The sequence below is a fragment of the Chiroxiphia lanceolata genome, chromosome 1, assembly GCF_009829145.1.
Source record: "Chiroxiphia lanceolata isolate bChiLan1 chromosome 1, bChiLan1.pri, whole genome shotgun sequence".
In the NCBI taxonomy this organism is placed as follows: Eukaryota; Metazoa; Chordata; class Aves; order Passeriformes; family Pipridae; genus Chiroxiphia; species Chiroxiphia lanceolata.
The window spans coordinates 19,194,222-19,218,026 of record NC_045637.1 but is presented as its reverse complement, the minus strand read 5'-3'; the positions used below and the strand labels follow the sequence as shown (position 1 = coordinate 19,218,026).

Here is a 23,805-nt window from a genome sequence, read left to right as displayed (position 1 = left end):
TCTCTTCCCTTTGAATACCTCAAAGCACTACTTTAGGATGGCAAATTCCTGCCAGATCAATTAGCATTAATTTAATTTCACAGATGGGGAAACTGAGGAAAAGTAAGGTTAAACGCTTTGCCTCAGTCATTCTGTGAAAAGGTGAAAATAGAAAATAGTGAGAAATCCAATCCTGATAGTAAGACTGTATTTTTCTCTAGGTAGGCATTTTACATACAAATTACATTATTCTTTGCCTTTTATAAGTATTATATTGTTCTTTCAAATTTTATTTTAGCAAACAAAAATCCCTTACTTCTCCCTTTCCTTTTATTTTTTGCATATTTATCATTTTTATTCAAGATCATCAATACAAATAAAACTTGGTTCATATATTCGCATATGAACTTCAACTACAAAATCAATGGCTTTGAAACTTGGCCATATTTTGAAAAGGTAGTGCTGGCAACACAGTAGATGACACATTTCCCTGTGAGATGGCAGGGAGTGAGGTCCTCAGCAAGGTGTACATCAACAATGCACTCTCAAAGGTGCCATTTTTCAGATAAGACATAGAACTGAGGTCTTTGTGATTTGTGTTAGTTATAGACTTCGTGGTACTTTCTGTAAGCAGATTCTGTTAGTATCAGTGGCCAAAGTCCAACCTGAATAATTACTTGGGGCTGGAGCCAAAGCCTAGAGGAGTTAAAGCAAAGCCCCTCATTGATTTCAGAGGGCTTTAGAATAGATCCACTCTTCCTGGCCTGAATTTCTCTAATGCTGTTGTTTCAACTGCAGACATTAGTCTCTCTTGTCTAAAGAATATATTTAGTTGTGCAGAGGCAGCATTCATTTCCTTCAGTCTTAAAGTACTTATATTTTATTAGCTGTATGTAGAGAGGTTATCTTACCTCTATTTAACTGTTATACACACACTGAAAACCACTTGGAAATAACTACCTAGGAGTCAATCAAGGAAACCTGAATTTGGCCTGTTTTTAACTGAAAGTTAGACAAAAGAAATCATGAGTATATTCTAAAGTTCATATTATTAAAATTTCAAACCAGGTAAGATTTTAATATCAGAGCAAATAGCTCTGAAAATAGCTTTCTAAAGAGATGGATCTCTAGGAACCATCCTTAGAAATAAATTATTTCCTCCTGCTTAAAGACTGAAAAAATCACAATAAAAGTGCTGTTTGTGTAAGAGACAAAGGTGAAAATGACAGAAAAATATCTTAGATACGCCCAGTTCTTCCCATCCTTCCTCTTAATATCAGACAGTTGAAGTAGCTGAGATCACAGAGAGCAGACGTGTAATTTCCTAAAATTTAAGCAACCCAATACCTGCTGGTTTTACACCAGTGGTTTTATTCAGGGAACCACTGTAGCCAGAAGATGGCTTTCCTTGGGTGCTTCTCATCCCTCTCTCAGGAGCTGGTGCTCCCAGTGGAAGAAAAGTTCCTTCGCAAGGAGCTGCACTATTACAGGTTGTGACACAGTTTATTAAGCATGACCAGCACAAAGTTTAGTTTTATTTAATACATCACACTGTAATTTGCAAGAACAGCCCAAAGTTGCCAGAAAATTAATACTCAGGAATGTTTCTGGTAATGTTCTTTTAGGATAAAAAATGTTTTCTCTAAGGTTTGCTGTTGTTTTTCTAACTTAATATTCCATACAATTTCCAAACCACTTTTACCTACTATAGCTCCAGACTGTTTTTTCTACAACATTACATAGACCTTGAATCCTTTATACATTAAGTGAAGTCCCTGAATGATGTATTGGCTCACATATGGTAGATGTGTAAGTAAATTTCTGAAAAAGTAAGAAAGTTCAAATAAAGTTCTAAAATAAAATACGTAGCCATTACCTTTCTTTGTCAGCTTCAAGATCTTAATTGACTTTACACAAATTCCTAATGTTAGTTTAACTGTTTTCAAATACAATGCTTATGTCAGAGTTTTATGCACCTGAAGAAAAAGACAAGTCTATGTCAAGCAAAATAATATTATCATTTTTTAAACCTGAAAGCTTAGCCAAAATTTGGAACCCTTGAGAGCTTTTTTTTATTGTCTTTCCTGGATTAATAAACTGGTGATGAAGTCATGATCCTTTGAAGCAATGAAGTCTATGCGGAAATTCCTGCTTTCTTGAAGAGAAGGAAAATTAACAAGAAAAATAATTCCTTTCATTGCATTTCCAAAAGACTTCTGGTCAGTTTTTAGCCCAATAACTTTCTCCTTGGGCTACACTACTTGTGTTACTCCACTTAATGTGAATTGTTTCTTCCAGTTATCAGCCTTTCAGCTGTTTCTTTTCCTCAGTGCCGTGGATGACGACCGGAGTCCATGCAGCACAGCAAGTACCATCCATAACTGCTCAGGGGGCCAAATCAATGAGGTCTCTGCTGACCCACAGGCTGTGAACTGCCAGGGCTGAGCAGCTGTTCTGCTGCACCTGCTTACAGGGCATTAACTTCCAGCAGAAAGCTGGGGTCAGCACCTCAGGCTGTAGCCGCTGAAAAAGACTTACCTGTTCTTGCAAATGTGAGAGCTCAGATATATAAGGCCTTTTCCCACATCAAGAGACAGGCAAATTTAGCTGTTTGTTAGCTACGTGTGCCTCTGTGTATGGTGAGACTATATCTGCTATAAACTGTAAAATCAAGTCAATAGTGAATTAGTTTACTAGTTCCTAACGTATCACAAATGATGTTTGCTTTTCTGCCAAAGTTTTAAAAAAATACAAGCTGACTGCTAAGAATAAATGGCTTCTGAAACATTTAGTAATCTAATGTTCTCTTCTAGAAGTACAAATAGAAAACATACAATATCTATCTTTTTTCCTAGGTGTATGAAAATTATCTAACCTCATCTCAACTAAGAAAAAAATAAAATAATAGACTTGTTTTTTTTTAAATTGAGATTTCTGGTTGTTTTTGAGAAAGTTCAGTGGTTATCTCATTGCTTTTCAAGTCTCCATCAGATATCTGGTGAATGAATAACAGTTTGTCTGTAAGCAATAAAGAATATTAAACTGCAGTTCTTGATGTTGACTGAATCAACAAAATCACCTTCAGATTTACTAAATTATTTGTGATCTGAACTTCCATGTTTCTGAAATCAGTTGAGTAAATCACCAGAGTATTATGTCCTTTAGTGATCCTGCCAGCAAATGAAAGGCAGTTGTTGGTTTTTCTGTGGGATAGTGACTTATTTGGACAGATACGCAGAGCTTGCTTTAGTGTCTTAGTGAAATATTATATTTTAATTGTTTTAATGTTTCATTTACATAAATCTAGTTTTCTTATAGAATTTAATAATCACTATACATACCAAAAGGCACTTAAAAAAATTCTTCACGCTTTTGAGGCAAGAAAGGAAAAGACTTTCTCCATATCTTGTTGGCAAACATAATTGAATAAAATTTTAGCTGCTCTATCAAAAGCATATGAGGTAAAAATTTATGTCCTGAGTTGAATGACTTATAAAAAATCAAAAAGGAGAAGATTGTAGATTGATGGATTTTACCTACAGCTCTAACATTCCAGGACAGGGTCATTTAAGGACTACCAAATGGCAGTTTCTGTCTAGATCCAGACTGCAAATAAATTTTGCCTTGATCTTGTCATGGTTCCAGACGCATGCTGGGGAATCCTACATTTCTGTGGGAGACCCTGTGTCTCTGACCTCTTTCCCAGCCACTTGGGTGCAGCTGCTGTGCACCAACAAAATTCCAGTTATGATCACAAACAGCGCCTGTTTTTTGAAGAATCAAATCCAGAACAGTTTGCTAATGTTATCAAAAGGATGTCAGTCAAATACGCCCAGTGAAGAGGCCTGGAACACTGCCCAAACATGTATATATGTTCCCAGACTTAGCATCAGGAAGCACAAACAGATCTGACAGATTACGGGTGAAGATTATTTTTGCTTTGAGGAGGAAAGATATGCAGACTTACAGTTTTTGCTGACTTACAGCCAGAGGTATAGTCTGTTTTTTCAATGTCCTAGTCTGGCATATACCAACCTCCGCTTGAGAACAAACATTAAACTACAAACTAACAGCTGACTGTGACACCCAGCTATTCCCTCCAACAAGAAAACTCCGTGACAACACTGTTGTGCTGCAAATGTCACAGAAATTACAGGGAACGACAGAAACCAGAAGGCTGATTTCAAGTCAGATATACTCTCCAGATAACTACAGTGATGCCTACAAACTGAAATGACAGCAGTATAAGAGCACATTTGTGCCTTCCAAAAAGGACTTGAAAGCATGTTTTCTGGATTCTATTTTCTGGATTCAAGTACACATTACACACTATCTGTTTTCCCTCTCCAAAACATATTTCTGGATTATTAAAGCCACCATAATCACTCAATACAACCAATGTGAAAAATAAATAAAAAAATTACAATCCACTGATATGTATGAAATTAAAAAAGAATTGAAGTTACTTATTATTGATAAAACATCAGGAACTTTTAACATCTAGCTAGCGAAGCAAGATTTTTGAATGTGAACTTATATGCATTTACTACCCAAATCTAAATAATTGTAAAGACAAGCTACCACCACTGAATTTTAAACTTTCTCTAATGTCAACTTTATTTACTCCTGTACTAATGCTATGTTTTATTTTCATCTCCATAAAGTCTGAATATCATCTTTAGCAAAAAAAAAAAATGGAGGGATATTAATAGGAAAGTTGCTTCTACATGTCTTGGAGTCTAGCAGTCTTCTCAGATAAATTGTTGTGCATGCTTGTGTACTCACATTTCTTTATCAGGGAGGAGAGAGGAAGTTTAGAACTGGGCTTTGGACATGCATTTTCCTTCCAACAGAGTATGCATTCACCAAAATGCTTTTCAAACTAAAATTGCATTTTGAGATTGCTCTGAATACGACAAAAAGAGCTGGCCAATGGCAAATTGGAAAAGTTTATTTTGATATACCGGAACAAAATATTTCTGTTCTGGGAACTATTGTTCCATAATCAAGTTTATAGATTATAAATTTTCAGATTCTAGTTTATAAAACTGTATTGTCAAGGCCCCCATTATTCCCAGATGAAGTAATGAGAGTAGCTATACCAGGATAAACTGCTGCTCCAGCCCCTCCAGTGTCCCATCTCCAGCATCAGGACCCTAGAAGCCATGGGGCTGCCTCACAGGACTTGATCTTTCAACCTATTCTGGTTTTTTTTATTCTTACGCCCTCATAATTACTTATTTTATCATTATTTTCTTTTCCTTTAGGCCTTTCCCTCCTCAGGAGGGCTCTAAGATTTTGCAAGAGTTTGACTAACACCTGGCCCAAAAAAGGTTCTTCAGTAGGAACAGATGTCCAAGGTAGATGACTGGAGAACAGCATAAATGCAGGAAAGCATATCCAGGAATTTGCAGCATAAGCACTTCCTCTGCCAGATGTAATATCTGCATATTCAGTAGGCTTAGAAAAAATTTTATTCCATTCAATTTTCCAGTTGTGTTTTTGAAGCCACATTAATTTTAATCATTCGGTGTCCCATTCCAAGGAACTCCATACACACGCCATGTGGTGGACAATCTCCTACTGATAGCTTTTAACCAGTGTTTCGACTGGTGACTCCGCATTCTTAGAGGAAAGTAAGCACCACCTACAATTTCTACTGCTTTCTCCTTCTATTATCATCTATACTGCCTGAAGTATCCCTCATATCCTTAATTAATGCTATTTCACATATTCAAACATCTCTCATTGTAGCTTTTATTTTTTTTGAGATGTATGTTCCAATACTTTATACAGCGTTTGAGTACATCATGAATTATGTGGTACAAATGTTTTTCTGATTTCCTGTCTGTTCTGTTAACAATTTATAAAATACTATTTTTCTTTTGACCATTAATAAGCAAGTAACACCTCCCATGTCTTTCAGTTAAGATTTCCTTGGGAGCTTACCTTGAACATACATTGATATTTTAAAAGATAGGAGAAAATAAAATTTTAGAATTCCTTCCTCAGGCACATTCATTTGCTGAATGATTAGAATGGAAAATGGAAAATGCTGGCCTTTATTTAGACATTCAGACTATGACAGTATAAGTATATATATATATATGTATACATGAACATTTTTGATGTCTAAGGGAGTACTCAGTCTTAACCCCAGACACAGTGCAATGACAGTGTCACTTACAGGAGCAGTGCTGTTCTTGCTGTATCTGTTGGCTGTAGACTGGTTCCATAGGCACAGAATGCATCAGTTAATAGGAGATCTGGCAGAAAGAATTTGGGTTTGGTAAAGGGGGGAAGCAGGGAGGAAAGCTTGGGGGTTTTGTTTGGTTGCTTGGTTGTTTTGTTGTTGCTTTGTTTCTTTGTTTGTTATACAAGTTTATCATTCTGCTGGAGAAGCTCAACGATCTTGATTTACCCTCTGACCCTACAACCCCTGGACTGAATGGAGAAGTGGAAGGATACTGTTTCAAGGAGAAATGACAAAAGCAAAAATAGTCCCTTTGCCCTCAACCCCTGACCCTTAATGGCTACCCACTGCACGTGGAAGGCCCAAAGAGGTGTGCAAATCTTGCTTAAGTATCCAGCATAACGACCAGGCCACTCTGAAATGCAATTAGTAGGGCTACAATGATTCTACTCAGTCTATGATCTAGTCCAGTAACAGATTTGTTAGGAACACTAAGGTTCATTCCATACAAGAATTTCGGATCAATATTTTAACATGAGGAGGAAAGAGAAAAGTTGTAGCCAATTAGATGTCTCACATTAACATCTATAGAAATGTTTTAGCAGTTAATAGAACATTACTTTACCCTCCCACACACACTCTAAGAGTCTGCAGTAAGAAAGGTAAACAATTGCATAACAAGAGCACTCAAGCTATCCAACTACTTATTAAATAAATCATTTAAAGCAGAATTTCCCTCCTGTAGTGCTGCAGGAATTAACTCCGTCTTGGAAAATGACACTAACATAGTGAGCTTTCACCCTCTCCAGGGCATAATTGTTTAATACCTAATAAATTATCAACAGTTATCAAGTTTGGTTCCCAATAAATCCAGCCTTAGTGACTGGCAAGAACAATAATACTTGGAATCACTGTGCATTTGAAAGACATCACTTAGGAATACCATAAAGTGGTCCTCATTAGTGAGCTGAAATAGAATGCCTTATGGCCCATTTACAAAGAGATAAAGACACTTAATTATCCAGCTGCAATACAGTTCCTTAGGAGTTTCTGCTTGAGACAGCAATTTTGTGAGTAACTACCCATTCACTGAGAGGAGAACTAAGGATGTCTTTCACTAACTGTTACAAGGAGATTAAGTTGCTGGCTTTGTTTAATATTTCTAGTGTCCATATTTCTTTAATTGATTTATATTTTTCCACACAGGCACTCTAATGTGCATTTAATGTTTCCAGCTGAAGGATGGTATGCATACAAAGAAATTTTTCACTAATAAGCCATTTGGGTGACACCAAGAGTGTTGTTAGTAGGTTTATATATGCTGATATTCTCTGTAATATCTTTGGTGTGAGTGAAGAATACTAATTTCAGAAAGCAGGGTGAAGAGGGATTTGGCACTGACCTGTACTGTAGGAAGGAGGGTGGGTAATTGATTGTAATATCAACAATCAAGAATTTAAATGTGACTATATATACTTAAAATATTATGGTTTTCAGTATGAATAAATATTGACCTCCTTCTGTGATCATCAACAAGTTAATAGGGATAAAATATCAGAATCCACAAATTCTATTTTGAAAAATTTAGGTATTTTCCACTGACATAAATTTCAGATGCTGCACATTCAAATTGACTTATTTCAGTATTGAAACTCTGTTAAACTGCAGCCTAGCTTGATACTACCTAATATACTTTGTTGCATTTTATTATAAAACATAACTTTGAAATTAAGGTATTCTGGCCCAAGCAGGGTATGAAAATATTTCTATTTTTAAATCATGATGATTTGGAATTAATATTAATATTATTTTTTCAGGGTTAGAAAAAAACAAAATTAAAATTAATCTGTCCCAACATATATATTGATCACATAAATATCCGCACTAATATAATTACTATTTAGCACATAATATGAAAAAAGGGTATTTGCAGATGGATAAGTCACCTCATTGTAAAACAATTCACTTTACAAAAGTGACGTTTTTGACTTTAAAGGAAGTCCTGACTGAACTCTAAAACTACACTGAAAATGTTAGGTGAGTCAGGTAAGACTGACCCCCCCCAAAAACTCCTACTTGAGCTTTCTGAGCTTCTCCAGGAGAATCAAGAAATCTGTAGTACCTGAACAGAAAAAACCAAGTAACTCACAATAAAGCTGGTGCTGTTTAACTGAACATCCACACAACTCTATGAAGTCAGCCTGGCTCCTGACTGCAGCCCTGCAGTACTTTCCAGTTCAGTGGGTCACTTTCCTCAATAGAATCGAGCTACAGTAAGGATGGGGGGACCTCTCTTCCATGACAATGAGTACAAAATAACGATTCAATTTTTCCACAGCTTTCAAAATATAGATAATAGCAGATTGTATGATGAAATGCATCTTTATAATAGTGAACTTTATGGATGGATGCTTTCTGATAGTGATTTTCTGATTTCTTTTTAAGCTAAAGGTATTTCTGTTACTGCTTTAGTACATCTTAATAAAAATGAAACTTCATATTCATAAAATCTCGAAAGTAGGAAGAAGTAGAGAGACACTGAGCAAATGGATGTTTTCTGTATTCTTGAACACATACTGTCAACCTTAGTTGAAACTATCTGCTTTGACATCCTTGGGGATCAATGTAGGACTTCATGACTGAAAATAATAAGTGTGGAACAACAGATGACTTCAGTGCATTAGACAGGGTTTTGTTTAAAGCTCTGGTGTCACTCTGACTTTGTCAAGTCTGGTTTTTTTTGATTCTTTCTTAATTAAGAAAAAATAAAAAATAATAGATGAAAACCATCATGCTTTGTTATTACATTGCAGTATGTTATAAAATATTGGTAACAAAAATGTAATTTCTGGTATAAGAAAAAATTAGGAGTCACTTCATTCTTGCACTCTTTTCTTAAAACCGTGTTTCAAGCACAATCCTGACCCACATCAAACCTACAGCTTTCAACCAAAGTTGGTAAGAAACTTCTGTACCTATAGCAAAATCTTATTTTGTTTGATTCTATGCTTCGGAAGAAAAATAAAGAAGTGACTGATATGATGTACTCTGGATTTCTGCCTCACCAATTATGTTTCATCATGTTGAAGAAAACCTTAATAACGTCAAGGATGAGGTACAAAGAGGAGGTATGTGCTTAAGAAATTAAGAGGTATTGTTAGGGAAATGTTCCCAGATAAAACACGCTGTCACCTCAGAATACGTCTCAGATGAGTACCAATATTATTCTTTCCATGAACAGAAAAAAAATGATCAAGACCTGTGTCATACAACCTTGGTCTTCTACACTGCTGTCTAAAATCTATTGGATTTAAATATCCTCATTATTGTATTCCAATAAATGGCTGAATAAATATATGATAGAAAATTTGTCTCATTGGACACAGTCTAAATATTAAGATTTAAAACTACTGTTCCATTTTTCTGTCCTGTATTCCCACAAGGATTTCTTTTTTATGTTTGTTTTGTTGTATTTTGTTTTTAAAATACAATTTGTATTATAAAAGGTGTCTTTGAAGTCTGACTAATGAAGTAGGGCAGCATCACTGCTGGGGTAATTCTGCTTCTGTCAATGGAGATTCCCCCATGCCTGTAACCTTCAGGTCATTTCTTTGAAGTTGCCATTCTATTCTCATTCTTTTCACTTCAGCATAAACTTTAACATCAAAATAACTTCAGTCCAAGAAGGGGAATAAACTACTTATTGTTTAATTTTTTGTGGATACATTAATTGCTACACCTTTTAAAATCATGAATTCCATTCAAATAAACTTTTAAACATATTTGCTTGTCCTACTCATAAACCAGGAGATTTGTACTTTTTCTGAAATACCAGACCCACTAACTGTGTTATTTACTTCATGAACTCAATAGGCACTTCAGGGGAGGTAAAATCTTAGCGTATACATGTATCATTTTGAGAATTAAGCTCAGTTTCTTGTCAGCATTCAAGAGGAAGATAATGCTTCATTTCTCTTTTACTAAGAGGTCATAAAACCAGACATTCATAACAAAACTTTCTCTACTGTTCAATTAGTTTTCTGAAGCATATAAGTTTTGGCCAAATGTTTTAACAAGGTGTATTATTATGCAGTCTGACAGACAAAAACAACCAAAAAAAAGTGGAAAAGGAAAATAAGTTTATGGTTAAGTATACTTTCCCATTGAACTTTACATTCCCTTGTTCTGTGGGTAGGAGTACTTGGGCAACCACCATAAGTTATGCAAATTAATATTAACACAATAGAAACTCAATCTATTTTCTTATAGTGGAATAAAAAGACAATGCATTTGAAAATATACATGACTTTTGACTGGGCATCTTTCGTGATATTTGGCTTGAAGCATAATTTCTTACTGGACCAACATACTTTCCAAACTGCTTGGTCTGGACTTGCATACACACCTTTGATGATATTACCTACTGCTTAACAAAATTTGTAGTGTATGCTTTGTTCTGTCATTGAGGGTTTTTTTTAGTAATATTCATGTGACTCTCTACTCAGCACTACGTATCCTTTTCATAAGCAATTTTTCTGATGTGGACGCTTAAAAAGTCCATTACTAAACTATTTACTGTGTTACAGATGTACTGTTTGACAGTGACAGCAGTGTGCTTTATCAATCATAAGACTAATAATATTCAAAGTATATGAGGAATGAACAATAATCACAAAATCTTTTATGACCTTTCCTAAGAATAATGTGATTTCTATCCAGTTCTTATCTGTTACAGGTGAAGGACTTCTATAGTCTTGGAAACTATAGTCATGCAACATCTCTATGGTGATTAATTAGACCTTCACATCAACCATTCTGTTTCTTCATCTTTTGTTGGGGAAAAGTATGAGTTTCATACATTCATCTATATTGCAATTTGGAGATTACTTCATCTTTAAAAAGTTATTTTTAATATTCGCTATGCTGAACAACCATTTCACTTGTAAGTTTAGTTTAGAAATTCTACTATAGAAATTTATCAGCAGCTGCTGCCGAGGTTGTTGCCCCTGCCTAAAATATGCACAGCCAATCTGACAAGTCTATTTAGCCACAGACACAGGCCAAGGCAGAGGCATGTGAGTTCCCAGAGTATTCTGCATTTATTTGACTCTTTGTAGGCTTTGTGACCTATTACAGTGTCTACTTTAAGGCTTTCATGCAACTGAAATTCTAGAATCAGAATTGCTCACACTGGGAGAGAGGTGGGTGGTATTTTGGAAACTGAACTCACAAACAATTCCAAGTTTTACAGGTGGCCCCCATCCCAAAACTGGTTTGTACCAAAACTGACACTAAAAATGGAACCTGAATTTTCTATTTAGGTTCACCTATATTTTAAAAATTTATCTTTTGTATGACTTTTATTTTACTTTTTTTTTTGTGGTAGTGTTTGGTTGTTTGGTTTTGGTTTGGGTTTTTTGGGGTTTTTTGTTTGTTTGTTGGTTGGTTGGTTGGTTTGGGGGTTTTTGTATGTTTTTTTTCCCACTTTCTCATTTGCCTTTGTATCCTTCAGAAATTCTCCTAATATTTGCTTAGACACAGTGGAAGCACTAAAGCAGATTTCTTAGGGTTGTTATCCAGTTCTAGGGACTATGTTAGCAAAGGTCCTTAGAGTGTTAAACTACACAAAAGCAGTTTTTGTTCAGCCCTGTGTCTCTACACTAATCAGCTATATTATTCACAGGCTCCTAGCAAGCAAACTTGTGATAGTTTCCCAAATTATTCAAATCAATCTAAAAATAAGTCTTTTGATATGCTTATGTCATTACTGGAGGAAATGTATCTCATGTTTTGTAGTCAAAAAACAATGGTTATCACCAAATTGTTTTCAAACTAATTTGTTTAGCTGTATTATTACTTTTTTCAGTTTCACAATTTGGAAAATCCAGAATACTATGATTTACGAGAAGAATAAAATAATTTTCCTGTCTGTGACTTATCTTGGGAGAGAATTTTAGGTTTCTTGATATGGCTAATCTTTTTTTAAATATATAGACATACATGTAATATAAAATATATTTACTTACATTTTTATTTTACGGTTGAAAATCCAATAAAGGTACTTAAAATCATTCATCTTTGACAATCTGGCCTTCTAGACTTCATGCCTCACTTAAGTTGTGCTTCCTTTCAAAGACAACTGTCCCTAGTTAAAAACCCAAAGTTCTTAAGGGGACCCATCCTTTTGTAGCTCTGCAGCTTTCTAATAATTAAAAAATCTTTATTGATCTTGATGGTATCTAGTAACCTACACTTAAATGACTTTTATCAATGGAAAATATCTCTTAATGTTACTGACTGTTCCTTTTCTCCCTACCATTAGTTATTTTGTACACTTCCATGACAGTATCCCACATACCTTCTCTCCTCTCTAATAGTTCTACATGTTACAGCTCTCTCTCCTCATATAGAAATTGTTCCAGGTCTCTAATTTATCCATTGTCCTATTCTTTTCTGGTCCATTTCCATTTTTACTATATCACTTAAGAAATTAGATGACTGAGATTTTATGAAGTATAAGAAAGAAGGGGTGCCACTTATCTATGTGTCACATTTTGTTATTCTCCCTCTCCCAAGAAACACCAGTGCTTGCAGAAAGTTTTTTATTTTGAACATTAGTACACACTTCAAGACTTGTGTTAGACTATCTAAGTTTCATATTTTGGTGTGAATTTAGAAGAGTATCTCCAGTGTTACTTCCCAGCATGCATATGGAGATGGAAATCATCTTCAACATATATTTGCACAGACTGAAGTTGGCTTTAATTTTTGGCAAAACCAAATCCTTTTGTATTTAGTCTCCATTAGAATTGTGTTGTGCTTCAGGATAATATTATTATTTTAACTTCAGCTATCTGACTCCTTTTTCAGCTCTGAATGTATCTATCAAAAAATGTTGGTCAGCTAGATTTAATCAGACAATAAGTGGAAACATTTCTGCAATTATTTCTCTTTAAATTATTCTCTTTAAATAAAAACGGTATCCAAGGAAAATTCTGAACATAATACACAAAAGGTAATGGAGTCCAAAATCAAGGGTCTTAGTTAGGCTTTTAATTTATATTTAGGCATATAACTGTGCTAAGCATCCTTTGCTCCACAGTTCCTCAGAAGTTAAAAAGACTGTTGAAAACTCAGATTTTCAGGTACTGAATTAGTACCCAGGAGCCCAATCTAAAACATCCACTTCTGTATTCCTCATTCACAGTTTTTATAAGAAGCAGCTGAGGAAATGAAGTTTAGGAAAAATGTTGGTTTGTTTGTTGTTTTTTTCTTTGAATCAAATTCCAAATTTCCAAATCTTTTTAACCTTAAAAAGAACTTGCAGTATATCTCTGTATGAGAATAATATATCTTTCATTTCGATACTGATTTTAAAATACTCCTGAGCTTTATTAGAACACTCGGGACACAGCCCTGCCAGGTTTCTTTGCCAAAAAAACATAAAACATAATGAAGGCTTTGCATTGCATCACAATGTTTCTCTACTGATATGAGAATAGTCTACTATGAAACATGTTATTTAATTCAAAATGCTAGGGAACGATATAACAAAATGAGCAGAAGGGAACATTTAGAATGAACATGAGAGGGGAAAAATTGGGTTTTTTTTTTAAAAGTAGTCTATCAACATGGGCCCAAGCATGCAACACTTCCAAAGGAAGAGATGTAATCCTCATCACTTGAGCAGTTTAGATTTAAGCCACACAAGTTGCATGGGAATATATAGCAGAGAGAAAACTCACAGTGCCTTGAGTTGAATAGTTTGAGTGATCTAGTACGTCTTCCAACTCTTAGACAGAGCTTTGAATAATGACAGAGGTGACGAATTTTCGATAGGTGGGATGGTGTGATTATTTGATGGGGTTTTTTGTGGGGTTTTTTTGTTTGTTTTTTAGATAATTTATGGCACTTTGAATTACAATGATCAAATTTACTGAAGTCTTTGTACTGCTGGTACTTAACCTCTCATAGACCTCCTTCATCCATGTTTCCACACTCTCTGAATGACTATCACAACTCACACATCTACAGTTTCTCTCTAAGTTTATTCTGTATCCTTTCTCAGAAGGGTTTTTGTATTGTCATTTCTGTATTACTTTGCCTTGTTTTTCATAGTTACTAATTTATTCTTTCCAGTGTCACGTTTCCATTCTTTACAGTGTTCTCCATTCACCCATCTCCCTTGAACAGTTCTGACGAAAGGAATGTCTTTCCCAAGACACTCTGCAATGTCTTTGGCATATGAAAAATGAAATTCTACCTGAATTTCTGTCTCTATTGCTATTAGAAAACTCTTTACTAAGAAAGGCATACTTGAGGAGAATTGTCCTAGAGTCTTTGTCAACACTTTCTCTCAAAGGATGTTATTTCTATCTTTATTCTTTTGAATTTTGAGATCTAACAGAACTAGTACCAGTAGTGCTTGCAATAGAATGTCCCATAGAAAATTACTGTGCCTCAATTTAAAGAAATCAGACAAGCAAAGTGTCTTAAGTGGTATTACACAACCAGGTGCATTGTCTTAAAGGAGTTCATAAAGCAGTCACTTAGAACTTTGGGGTCTCCAGACGGAAAGGACTCCCAGAGACCCTCAGTGAAGCCCTTCAGAGGCCTTATAAGGATACATATATATGCTAATAAGTGTTGGGAATTGTCATGAATATGTAACAGGATGGCGAGAAACACAAATGAATAATCACGGAATGCAAACATGTAAACTGTAGCTGAAATGTCATGGTGTAGACTTTGGCAAAATTATTACCGGTATACTTGGTTCGCAGAATAAATAATGTCTGACTTCTAAACTCATAAACTGAGTCTGAGAGATTTCTTTTAAGTGCCAATTTTGGGCAACAGTTTGGAGTGTGCTTGATACACAAACAAAACACAGCAAGGCAGAAGAAAGAAAAATTATCCCTTATTATAAATAAAATAAAATCTTATTATAAAATCCCTTATTATAAATAAAATCTTCATTCAAGTGAAGATATTCATCTTTTGGATGTCTACCGACAGCACCATAAGTGCCTAAATCTGAGGTCATCAACATTATAATCCACATATATCTAAAAAATTCTGAGTTACTTTGTTTTCTGTCATGTTCTCTCCATTGATTGTACGGGAATACTAGAGTAAATGAAGAATAGGCATCTGTAAAATTAACACCCACAGTTGGTTGTATTACTCCCAACAGAAGGAGACAGATACTCAGAGCAACAAAACAATATGTCTAATGTGAAGTCGATGGAATTATGGCCTAGCTATGGTTGAGGTATGATAACTCAATGACACTAAATTAAAAAAATCAAATATGGCTGTTAGTACAAGGGTCAACCTCAGCAATGTCTAAAATCTATTTGATTTGTGGATTCATATCAGCTCTCTTGTCCTCAACTATAATGTCTTTTTCTTTCTTGGAATAAGCTAATTAAGTTCTGCCTCTCCAAAAATTCAGGACTTACTTCAGAGGAAATTTCCTAGTACTTCTAATGTTTTTTAATGATATATTCTTACCTCCTTCCTTGGAGCAGAGGGTGATCAGAGTGTGAACTGTATCCATCAATTCAAGCTGCTGTTTCTGTAGGACGCTGTTATTGCTTGTTGCCTTGTTTAACTGCTTCTCTAGTTCCTGGATTATGTAGCTTTGTCGTGTGACTAAGCTTTGTAGGTTCTCTTTTTCCTCCTTCAAAGTGGCCAGCTCCTCTTTGTGCCTTTCTTCCATTTCCAAAATTCTGTGCTCAAGAAAGCTAAAATGAAATCAAACAATTAGTAGATATTATTTCAAGCCAAAATAGTTAAGAATACAAAAAAGAGAACTTTTTTTATGGTATAATTCACTACCTAGCTCAATAATTCTAAAAATGTCACATCTAGTAATTCAGCCCACTGATTTTGTCTGTCAAGTAGCCAAATATGACTGATATCTAAGATTCCATTTTGTGATGTTTGCGTACTGTACTGCTTAAAGTGCATGGAACTGCATATGTAGGTGTTACTCTTGTCTAAGGACACGAGCATAAGACCAGTAACACAGAATCACAGAATATGTTGAGTTGGAAGGGACCCACATACTTGTACATAAAACCTCGGGCAGAAAAGCCTAAGGCAGGCAGAGGAGGGAGAAGAGCAGGGCATTGAAGAGCGATATGGGTGGGTCAATATGATACAAGACAAAAATCAGGGGCAAACTGAGAAAGAGCTTGCGAAGGGCCTTGCCACTGAATGGAAGATAAGCATTGGCAGTTATGGAGGACCATCAAGAGATATGGAACCCATGATAAAAGTACCATTTGATGTGGTCTGTGACACTGGGATAAGAATTGCACTCCAGATGAGTGGTAGCTTCTTTCTCATTAAGAATAGTACTGTTTTCCCAAAAGGTAAATAAAAAATTTGCATTTTAATGTAAGATTCCCTTGTTTGCCTTGAGTCTACATACGTATTCCACCACACTCCCCAGTGATGTTTTCTTATTCCACAAAAGGCTCCTCAGACAGAAAACTGTTGGGCATCACACTATGCAACATGCTCACATCAATTTGTATAAATAATTTTACACATATATAGAAACACTTTCTCAGGATAATATTCTTTTTCTACTACCCACTCTGTCCTGTGCTGAAGTGTACAATTTGCAAAGATCAAAGACATATTGAAATATATCTAAAAGAATAGAGGTGGTGTAGACATAAAGGACAGCTAATATCTGTCAACAGTGAACAAGAAGTTTTTTCATGACAGTGCTTTGATGCTGTGGTGGGAGTTTAGCAGAAAGAATTTATTAATATTAGATAAAGAAAGTAATTTAATCTCTCTTCTACTTTCTCTTTAGGGATTCTACTGTATACACCAAAAGAGATGTTTCTCATGCCCACAAACCAACCGGTGGTTACAAACTTGCCAATAAACTGCTTCCTGTTCAAGTCAGTCTTAGGTTTTATTTATTTGCACTCTCCCTCCACCTTTGTTTTTACTTCTGGATAATAGATCAGTGGCAAAATGCCTGCATAATTTCAGGTCATTTAACCTAACTGAAGAATGTAATAAAATCCATATGGAGTTGTTTCTACTCGATATCACAGAGCCTTAATATGAGATATTGCAGATGATAACAATGCAAAGATTAAATTCAGGCCCTGGATTTGCTGTACAAGCTAGAGTGAGATCAAACTTTGTTTGTTTGTTTGCTGAAAAAAAAAAAAAGAAACCAAGTAGTAAATCTTTTTTTTTTCTGAAACTTTATAAATGTGGGACTTACAAAGATACTGAAGAAAACATACTTTGTAATATCAACATATCTAGTTCTGTGAAAATCAGAAGCATCTGGGTAAAGGGAGCAAAAAAAAAGGATGGGAAGGGGATTTATCATGGGGTCCCAAACACAAAGGGGAACATGATATTTCATTTTAAAAGGCTCATTAATTAGTAACAAAAGCATAACAAGATTTGGTGGACTGGAATGAGATGGTAGAAAGTTACAATCTGAAACAAAGTATGGATTTTGAAGCCAAAGACTATAAATTATTTTAACACTTAATCAGACCTGCGGCTGATTTTTTTCATCACTTGAACTCTAACATTAAACACCATGCTCTAGATTCACATTTGAGAATATTTATGTGAAAATTTTGGAGTTTTGTTATGCAGAAGGTCAGATGTAGTTTAGTTAGGAAGAAGTGGACAAAAATGTTTAGATGGATTTGGTTTTAGTCAAAAAGTATTGCTTGAAAAAAAAATGTTCCATTTGATATTTATCAGTTCTATCCACTTTTTTCCACTTTTTTAACAGAAATTATTGAAATCCTCTAGATTTTAACTTTTCTGATAGACTAGTTATGTCAATGTACTTGGCATAGGAACAAAGTGGGTCCTGGGCACAGTCTGTAATAGAATGGGTGCTAGGTGGGGCCACATCCCAGTCTGACAGCTTACAGTCCACTGAAATGTTCTATATTATCAATGTAAGGGAATATACCATTCTGGAAGCTAGAATATAGCTTTAGAGTTAAGTAGTAAGAAAAGACAAAAAAGTTCCTTTTATTTTTGTCCATACCATAGTACAGTACAATGTTTTTCCTTAATTCCACAATATTCTATTTGCATGTCCACAACAAAATGATTTCCATAACTGAATGATTTCATGTGAAAGAAAGAGCCTTTGACAGCCACAATTTATGTATTGGATTATTTGTTTCCCACTGTGGCCTTCCTGAGACCACAGTAAATGAACCCATGGTGAAGCCAGTCTTATTTGCAGCAGCACTGGCCATGTCGAGCAAGAAGGAAGAAGCTGACAATGCGTAGAGCTTCACAGTTTGGCATCTACACAGACAGACAGCAAGCAGATGTTTTACAGCTCTAGTAATAGTACATCCTAACATTTCTGAGTGGTGTGTCAACATGTGGTGGAAAGATGGAAGTGTCACAGCATTTGGTTCCTTTACAACTTGCTATGTAGATTAAAAGTCCTGTTATTATAAACTGCAAAACTAAGCTGTTTTCAGGAATGCATATGCATTTATGCAATGAGCTTTCTATATTCATAAATCTATATCAGATAAGAGTAAGTCCTGAGGATAGGACCACTCCCTGTATTCCTGGAAGAAGTCCAAAATACTCATTTTGTTTCACTAGGAATCAATGAGAAACCTTTTATCAAAGCTCCAAATGAACAAAAGCAAAGTCTTCACATAGATCAGGGATTTCTGAACTGGCCTATTCCAAAAGGAGGAAATCCTTAAACAGCATGAGAAAAGCTGCTCTTATGGCTTTTGTCTCCAACGTGGCCAGAATTTTTCATTGGTATTGTTACATTAATACTTGCTATAACTCATTTAAATAAAAATAATAAAAAAAGAAGTTCTAGGATCTCATAAAAAAAAAAATCTTGGAACAGATAGAAAGTTATTACAAAAAAAAGCTATTCTTTTTAACAGTTGCAAGACCACTATGTTGTCTCTTTTTATGAGATCAGACAACTTCTAATAGACAACTGCCATGAAGAAATAACTTTACTGAGTGCTTGTTAGAGATATTTTCTGAATTCTTTAAAGAAGCATTATGAAAACAGAGTTAAAATGAAACTATTTCTACTAGCTTTCATTAATGACTATTTCTAGCATAAAATATTAAAGTAAAAAAAAAAGAAGGCTGTCTCTATATCAATGAATCCAAAAATCTGTAAAGGCTGACTGAAACATTCTTTTATAGCACTTTTCATAAAATTTTATCATTCTTTTTTGCAGTAAGTATGCCTTTCCTACACATCTGATATTCCTATATGTTTCCAATATGTTTGAAATTTACATATGGTTGAAAATATTACTGATCTAGACAGATGAAACTGTCATGGGAACTACAAAACAATAAAAATAAACCACTAGAAGCATCATATAAATATACATTATATATACATATAAAGACATGCATATATATGTGGGGTTTATATTTGCAGCCTTCAACCTGGGGAAATAAATCAGTCTTTTGGGGAACAGAATGAAATCGTGATGAAAAAAATATTGTTAACACGAGTAAATTCCAATATTATCCATTGGACAATGACTCTTTGGAGTCATTATCTAGAATACAATTAAACTAAAAACAAACATGCACATGCACACCCCAAACCGAGATAAATTTAATTATCCTAAAAAATAACTGTATCTCAATGTCTAATATAGTGATTTTGGTCGGGCAAGGAATCTATTTTCAACCATACAAATGGTGTGTTGACTTTGTCAGTGTATAAGCCAGTGGAATGCCTGGTGCAACGGTGCTCTGTCCAGCTGATTCAGAAAAAGCTCTCTAATAATGCTGGAGAGGGTAGAACACCAAACAGAAGTCTAAGAATGACTTCCAGTGAAAGCTGTTGTCATTTTGAAAGGTGATGAAGTAGAACATATAGGAAGCACTCTGGTAGCTGTCCAGAGAGGAAGGAAAGTCTGGTTTAGACAATTTGCCATATAAGGTAGGTAGTTTATTCGCTAATCCATTCCAGACCACAGGAGTTCAAGAGATATTTTTAATCTTTGTTTTCAGAGGCCTCAGTTTAGACATGTGAGAACAGGATATAGACCAGATCTTAGAGATGGACATCTTTCTCATTAAAATAATCTTTAAAAAAATCAAGATTTATTAAATATACAGATAAAACATATACTTTGTTGAGCTATTCAAGTAAATAAAAACAAATAAATGTCATACTAGAAAAAAATTATTTGGCCATAAATATGTAGGTTTCTTTTATTGTGCATATATGGGAAGACAAACAGGTAGAGGATTTCAGTGGGTTTTTTTGAGTGTAAGAACACTATTCTCTCATTGAGACAGTTTCTTTGTACTTCCTGTTAGATGAGTGAAATTTTCCCTGTATTGTTAGGTGTTGATCACTCATACTTACCTTGGTGGTCTGATATTGTTTGAACAGTTTAAGGAAATATGAAAATACGTGTCCCCATATTTCTCAAGGCAAATGAAGTAACCGGAAAAGTAAAGTAATCCAGAATTCCATTATACTTTTCCTCATTTGTTTTGTTTCAGTAAACAAAAAGGTTTTTTTACACTTGCATATTGAAACAAATGGCATACTATAAGTTAAATGCAGCTGGTACACTCTGGGGGGAAAAATGGAACTCATAACCCACTTAAGCAGGAAAGTCTTTCAAGAATAAATCAAAATAACATTTAGAAAGCTCTTGTGGGAGAAAAAAATGGCAATGGAAGAAACCACCATTTACATTATAGTGGGTGGGAACCCACAAAACTAAATTATTTATGGCATGAGAGCACTCAATAGAGACATGATTCTAGGGCAAATGTGACTACTTATGCCATGGAAAATCTTTCACTTCACTGGATAAAAAGAAAAAAATTGGCCCTTCTTCCCAGTAGAGACAGGAAATAAAGAGAAAGGCCAAGAACAGACATATTTCTAGTGTAAAGAACATGCACTGGTCCCTTGTCGATAGGCAGTGTTCGTTTTATTTAAAGATAATATACAAGTTATTATAGTACCTCACCAATGAATTATTGTTACTATAAGAGTTTGTATTACTTTCATTCAAAATCTACTTCTTAGAAAGTGAATAAAATTGCTATTTTTATTTTATATGGAGGAATTTTAGCACAGAGAAAGAAATTATCAGCTCACAGTACACCACCTGTTTCAATCATTCTTGCAATGACAATAGTTCCTACACTAGTTCCCACTGCAGTATAAATCTGCTGCAAAAGAAAGGCCCTTTCCAAGAAAGCTTACAGTCCATGTAAGTAATGTGGATAAAAGGGGTTTTCTCTCTTTTATTGATATGAAAGTGATATGGAGAGGGATGAAGAGAATTTAACTGCAAATAGCTACTAAACAGCCTGATGGCTAATCTGTAAATACTGTTTAAATTTAAACAAGATAAAATCAATGGCATGTCCGCAAACCTAGTATCTGCTGAGGTCACCAAGATTTGTCCTACAGTGAACCTGACACACAAATAACTGATTTCAAGATCAGAACCTACAAGGCCAAGACTACACAGTTCTTTGTCAGGAGTAGATGATGATACAAGAGCTGATGATCTGTATTTAGTATAATCATAACACTGCCCCCTCCCTAATTTTATCACTCCCAAGGAGAGTATAAAAGAACCTACACAGTGCATGCCAGATTCTTGCTTCATTGCAAGATGAAATTCCACATGCTTTTCCATTTTTCCACATATACCCACACCTCTGAGAGAAACAGTAAGGTGTGCTTTTTAAGATAGTCCTCCTTTTCCTCTGACTTTTCACAGACCATTTCATCATAATGTCAGCCAAGTCAAAGGTCAACTCAAGTAAACCTTATTTGTTTACTGACATGAAGGCTTTACACTCTGATACATTACTAAGGTAAATAAATAAATTCAAATTATTAACTATACAAAATTCAGTCTCTTGAGCAGCCAACAAAATTTTGTTGCTAACCAGATTGCAGCAGATAAAAGTGGAAGTATTTATATACTTAACTAATGCTTGGATTGATCCTAATTTGATATAGATTTGTAAAATATGTAGAATGAACTGCCTCCTGCCCATACCCACTCTCTCTGTGGACTACAGGGAGAGCCCAGATAAATATTTTAGGTGATTACTTAGTTTTGAGATGGCTGAAGGCAAAGTTAATCCTGTGCTAATTTATTGACATTTCCGATTGATTAAGGGACATCTGTGGAGTTCAAGAGTTTTCAGTGTAATCCAAATTGTCCAGAATAATATTTGTTGGAATTACTGATTATAAACAGTTGTTAGATTAAACACATTAAATTGATTTTCATAATCACTAGCAATAGTAATTGCTTTGCTACTAGACACATTTAACAAACACATTTCTTTGTAACAATATTTTCTATTTTTCACAATTACCTGGAATTTGCCTTCTTTACTCTGTAGCTCCTTGCCCACCTTGGTGTTAGTCTGCCTCATGTATAGCCCTGGGCAAGGTTTTCCTGCCTCAGTTGCTGATTCCTGTCCAGCAGCACCAGTGTCACACTGCGCTTTTTGACAAACCAGTTGATCTCAATTGAAACAGTCCTCTAAAACTTGTATCAGATGCTTCAGTATCTGCCTCATGTTTAAAGCTGTATAATTTCTGTCATTGTCGATGTAGACAGTGGAAATAGAAACCACAGTCCTAGTCAGACTGACCTCACAGTTGTTCTTTCTAGAAGGGAGTCGAGAGTGATGCTGTGGAGTGAAAGCACTCCGTGTCCTCCCGTGTCCATTACAGAGGCTGCAGTACAGTGGATCTCTCAAAGGGCAGTCAGGAAGGGGAATGGCTTTTCCCACTGTACTGGTTGCCAATGCCCAGGTGCTGGCAGCAGGGGCTGTGAGGCAGCCTCTGTGAGGAAACGCTGGGGCTGCCTCATATAGGGCACAGCTGGTTCCAGCCAGCTCCAGCTGACCCACCACAGGGTACAGTGTGAGGAGTGAGGGGAAAAGTGAGAGAAACAGTGCTGCAGGCACCAAGATCAGAGAAGAGGAGGAAAGGAGGCACTGGAGCAGATAGAACCCTATGGCCTGTGGGAAAAACCATGGTGGAGCAGATTTTTTCCACAGAGGACCCCATGCTGGAGCAGGTGATGTCCAAAAGTAGGCTGCAGCCTGTGGAGAGCCCACGTGGAGCAGTCTTATCTGCAGCCTGTAGGAAAGAATCATGCTGGAGAAAGAGCATGAGAAAGAAGGACAGGTAAAGAGTTGTGCACTGTCCACAACCCCATTCCTCATTCCCCTGCATGGCATGGGGGGGAGAGAAGAGTCAGGAGTAAAGCTGACCCTGGGAAAAAGGGGAGGTAGGGGTGAAAGGTCTTTTTGGTTTTGTTTCTGTTTCTCACCATCCTATACTGTTATTAATTGGCAGTAAATAAAGCTGGTTTACTCATGACAGTAACTGATGAGTGATCTCCCTGTCTTTATCTTGACCACAAGCTTTTTCATCATATTTTCTCCCCATTCTGATGACGAGGGGCAGTGAGAGAGTGGCTGGGTGGGCGTCTGGCAACCAGACAGGGTCAACCCACCACACACACTCTCTGACATACTGAATTGCCAAGTCCAATGACTTCAGGTGCCACAAAAAGGGAACATTGGAACTGTTTCTTGAC

The 23,805-nt window shown here is 35.7% G+C and overlaps 1 protein-coding gene across 2 annotated transcripts in view; it reads right to left on the bottom strand.

The window, feature by feature from the left end:
- ANGPT1 (angiopoietin 1) overlaps positions 1-23,805 on the bottom strand; it is a 154,330-nt gene that overhangs the window by 60,119 nt on the left and 70,406 nt on the right. For both annotated transcript variants that reach the window (XM_032713788.1, XM_032713789.1), the window contains exon 4: positions 15,689-15,921. In XM_032713788.1, the coding sequence (XP_032569679.1) occupies positions 15,689-15,921 (233 nt within the window). The remainder of the gene's footprint in view (positions 1-15,688; positions 15,922-23,805) is intronic.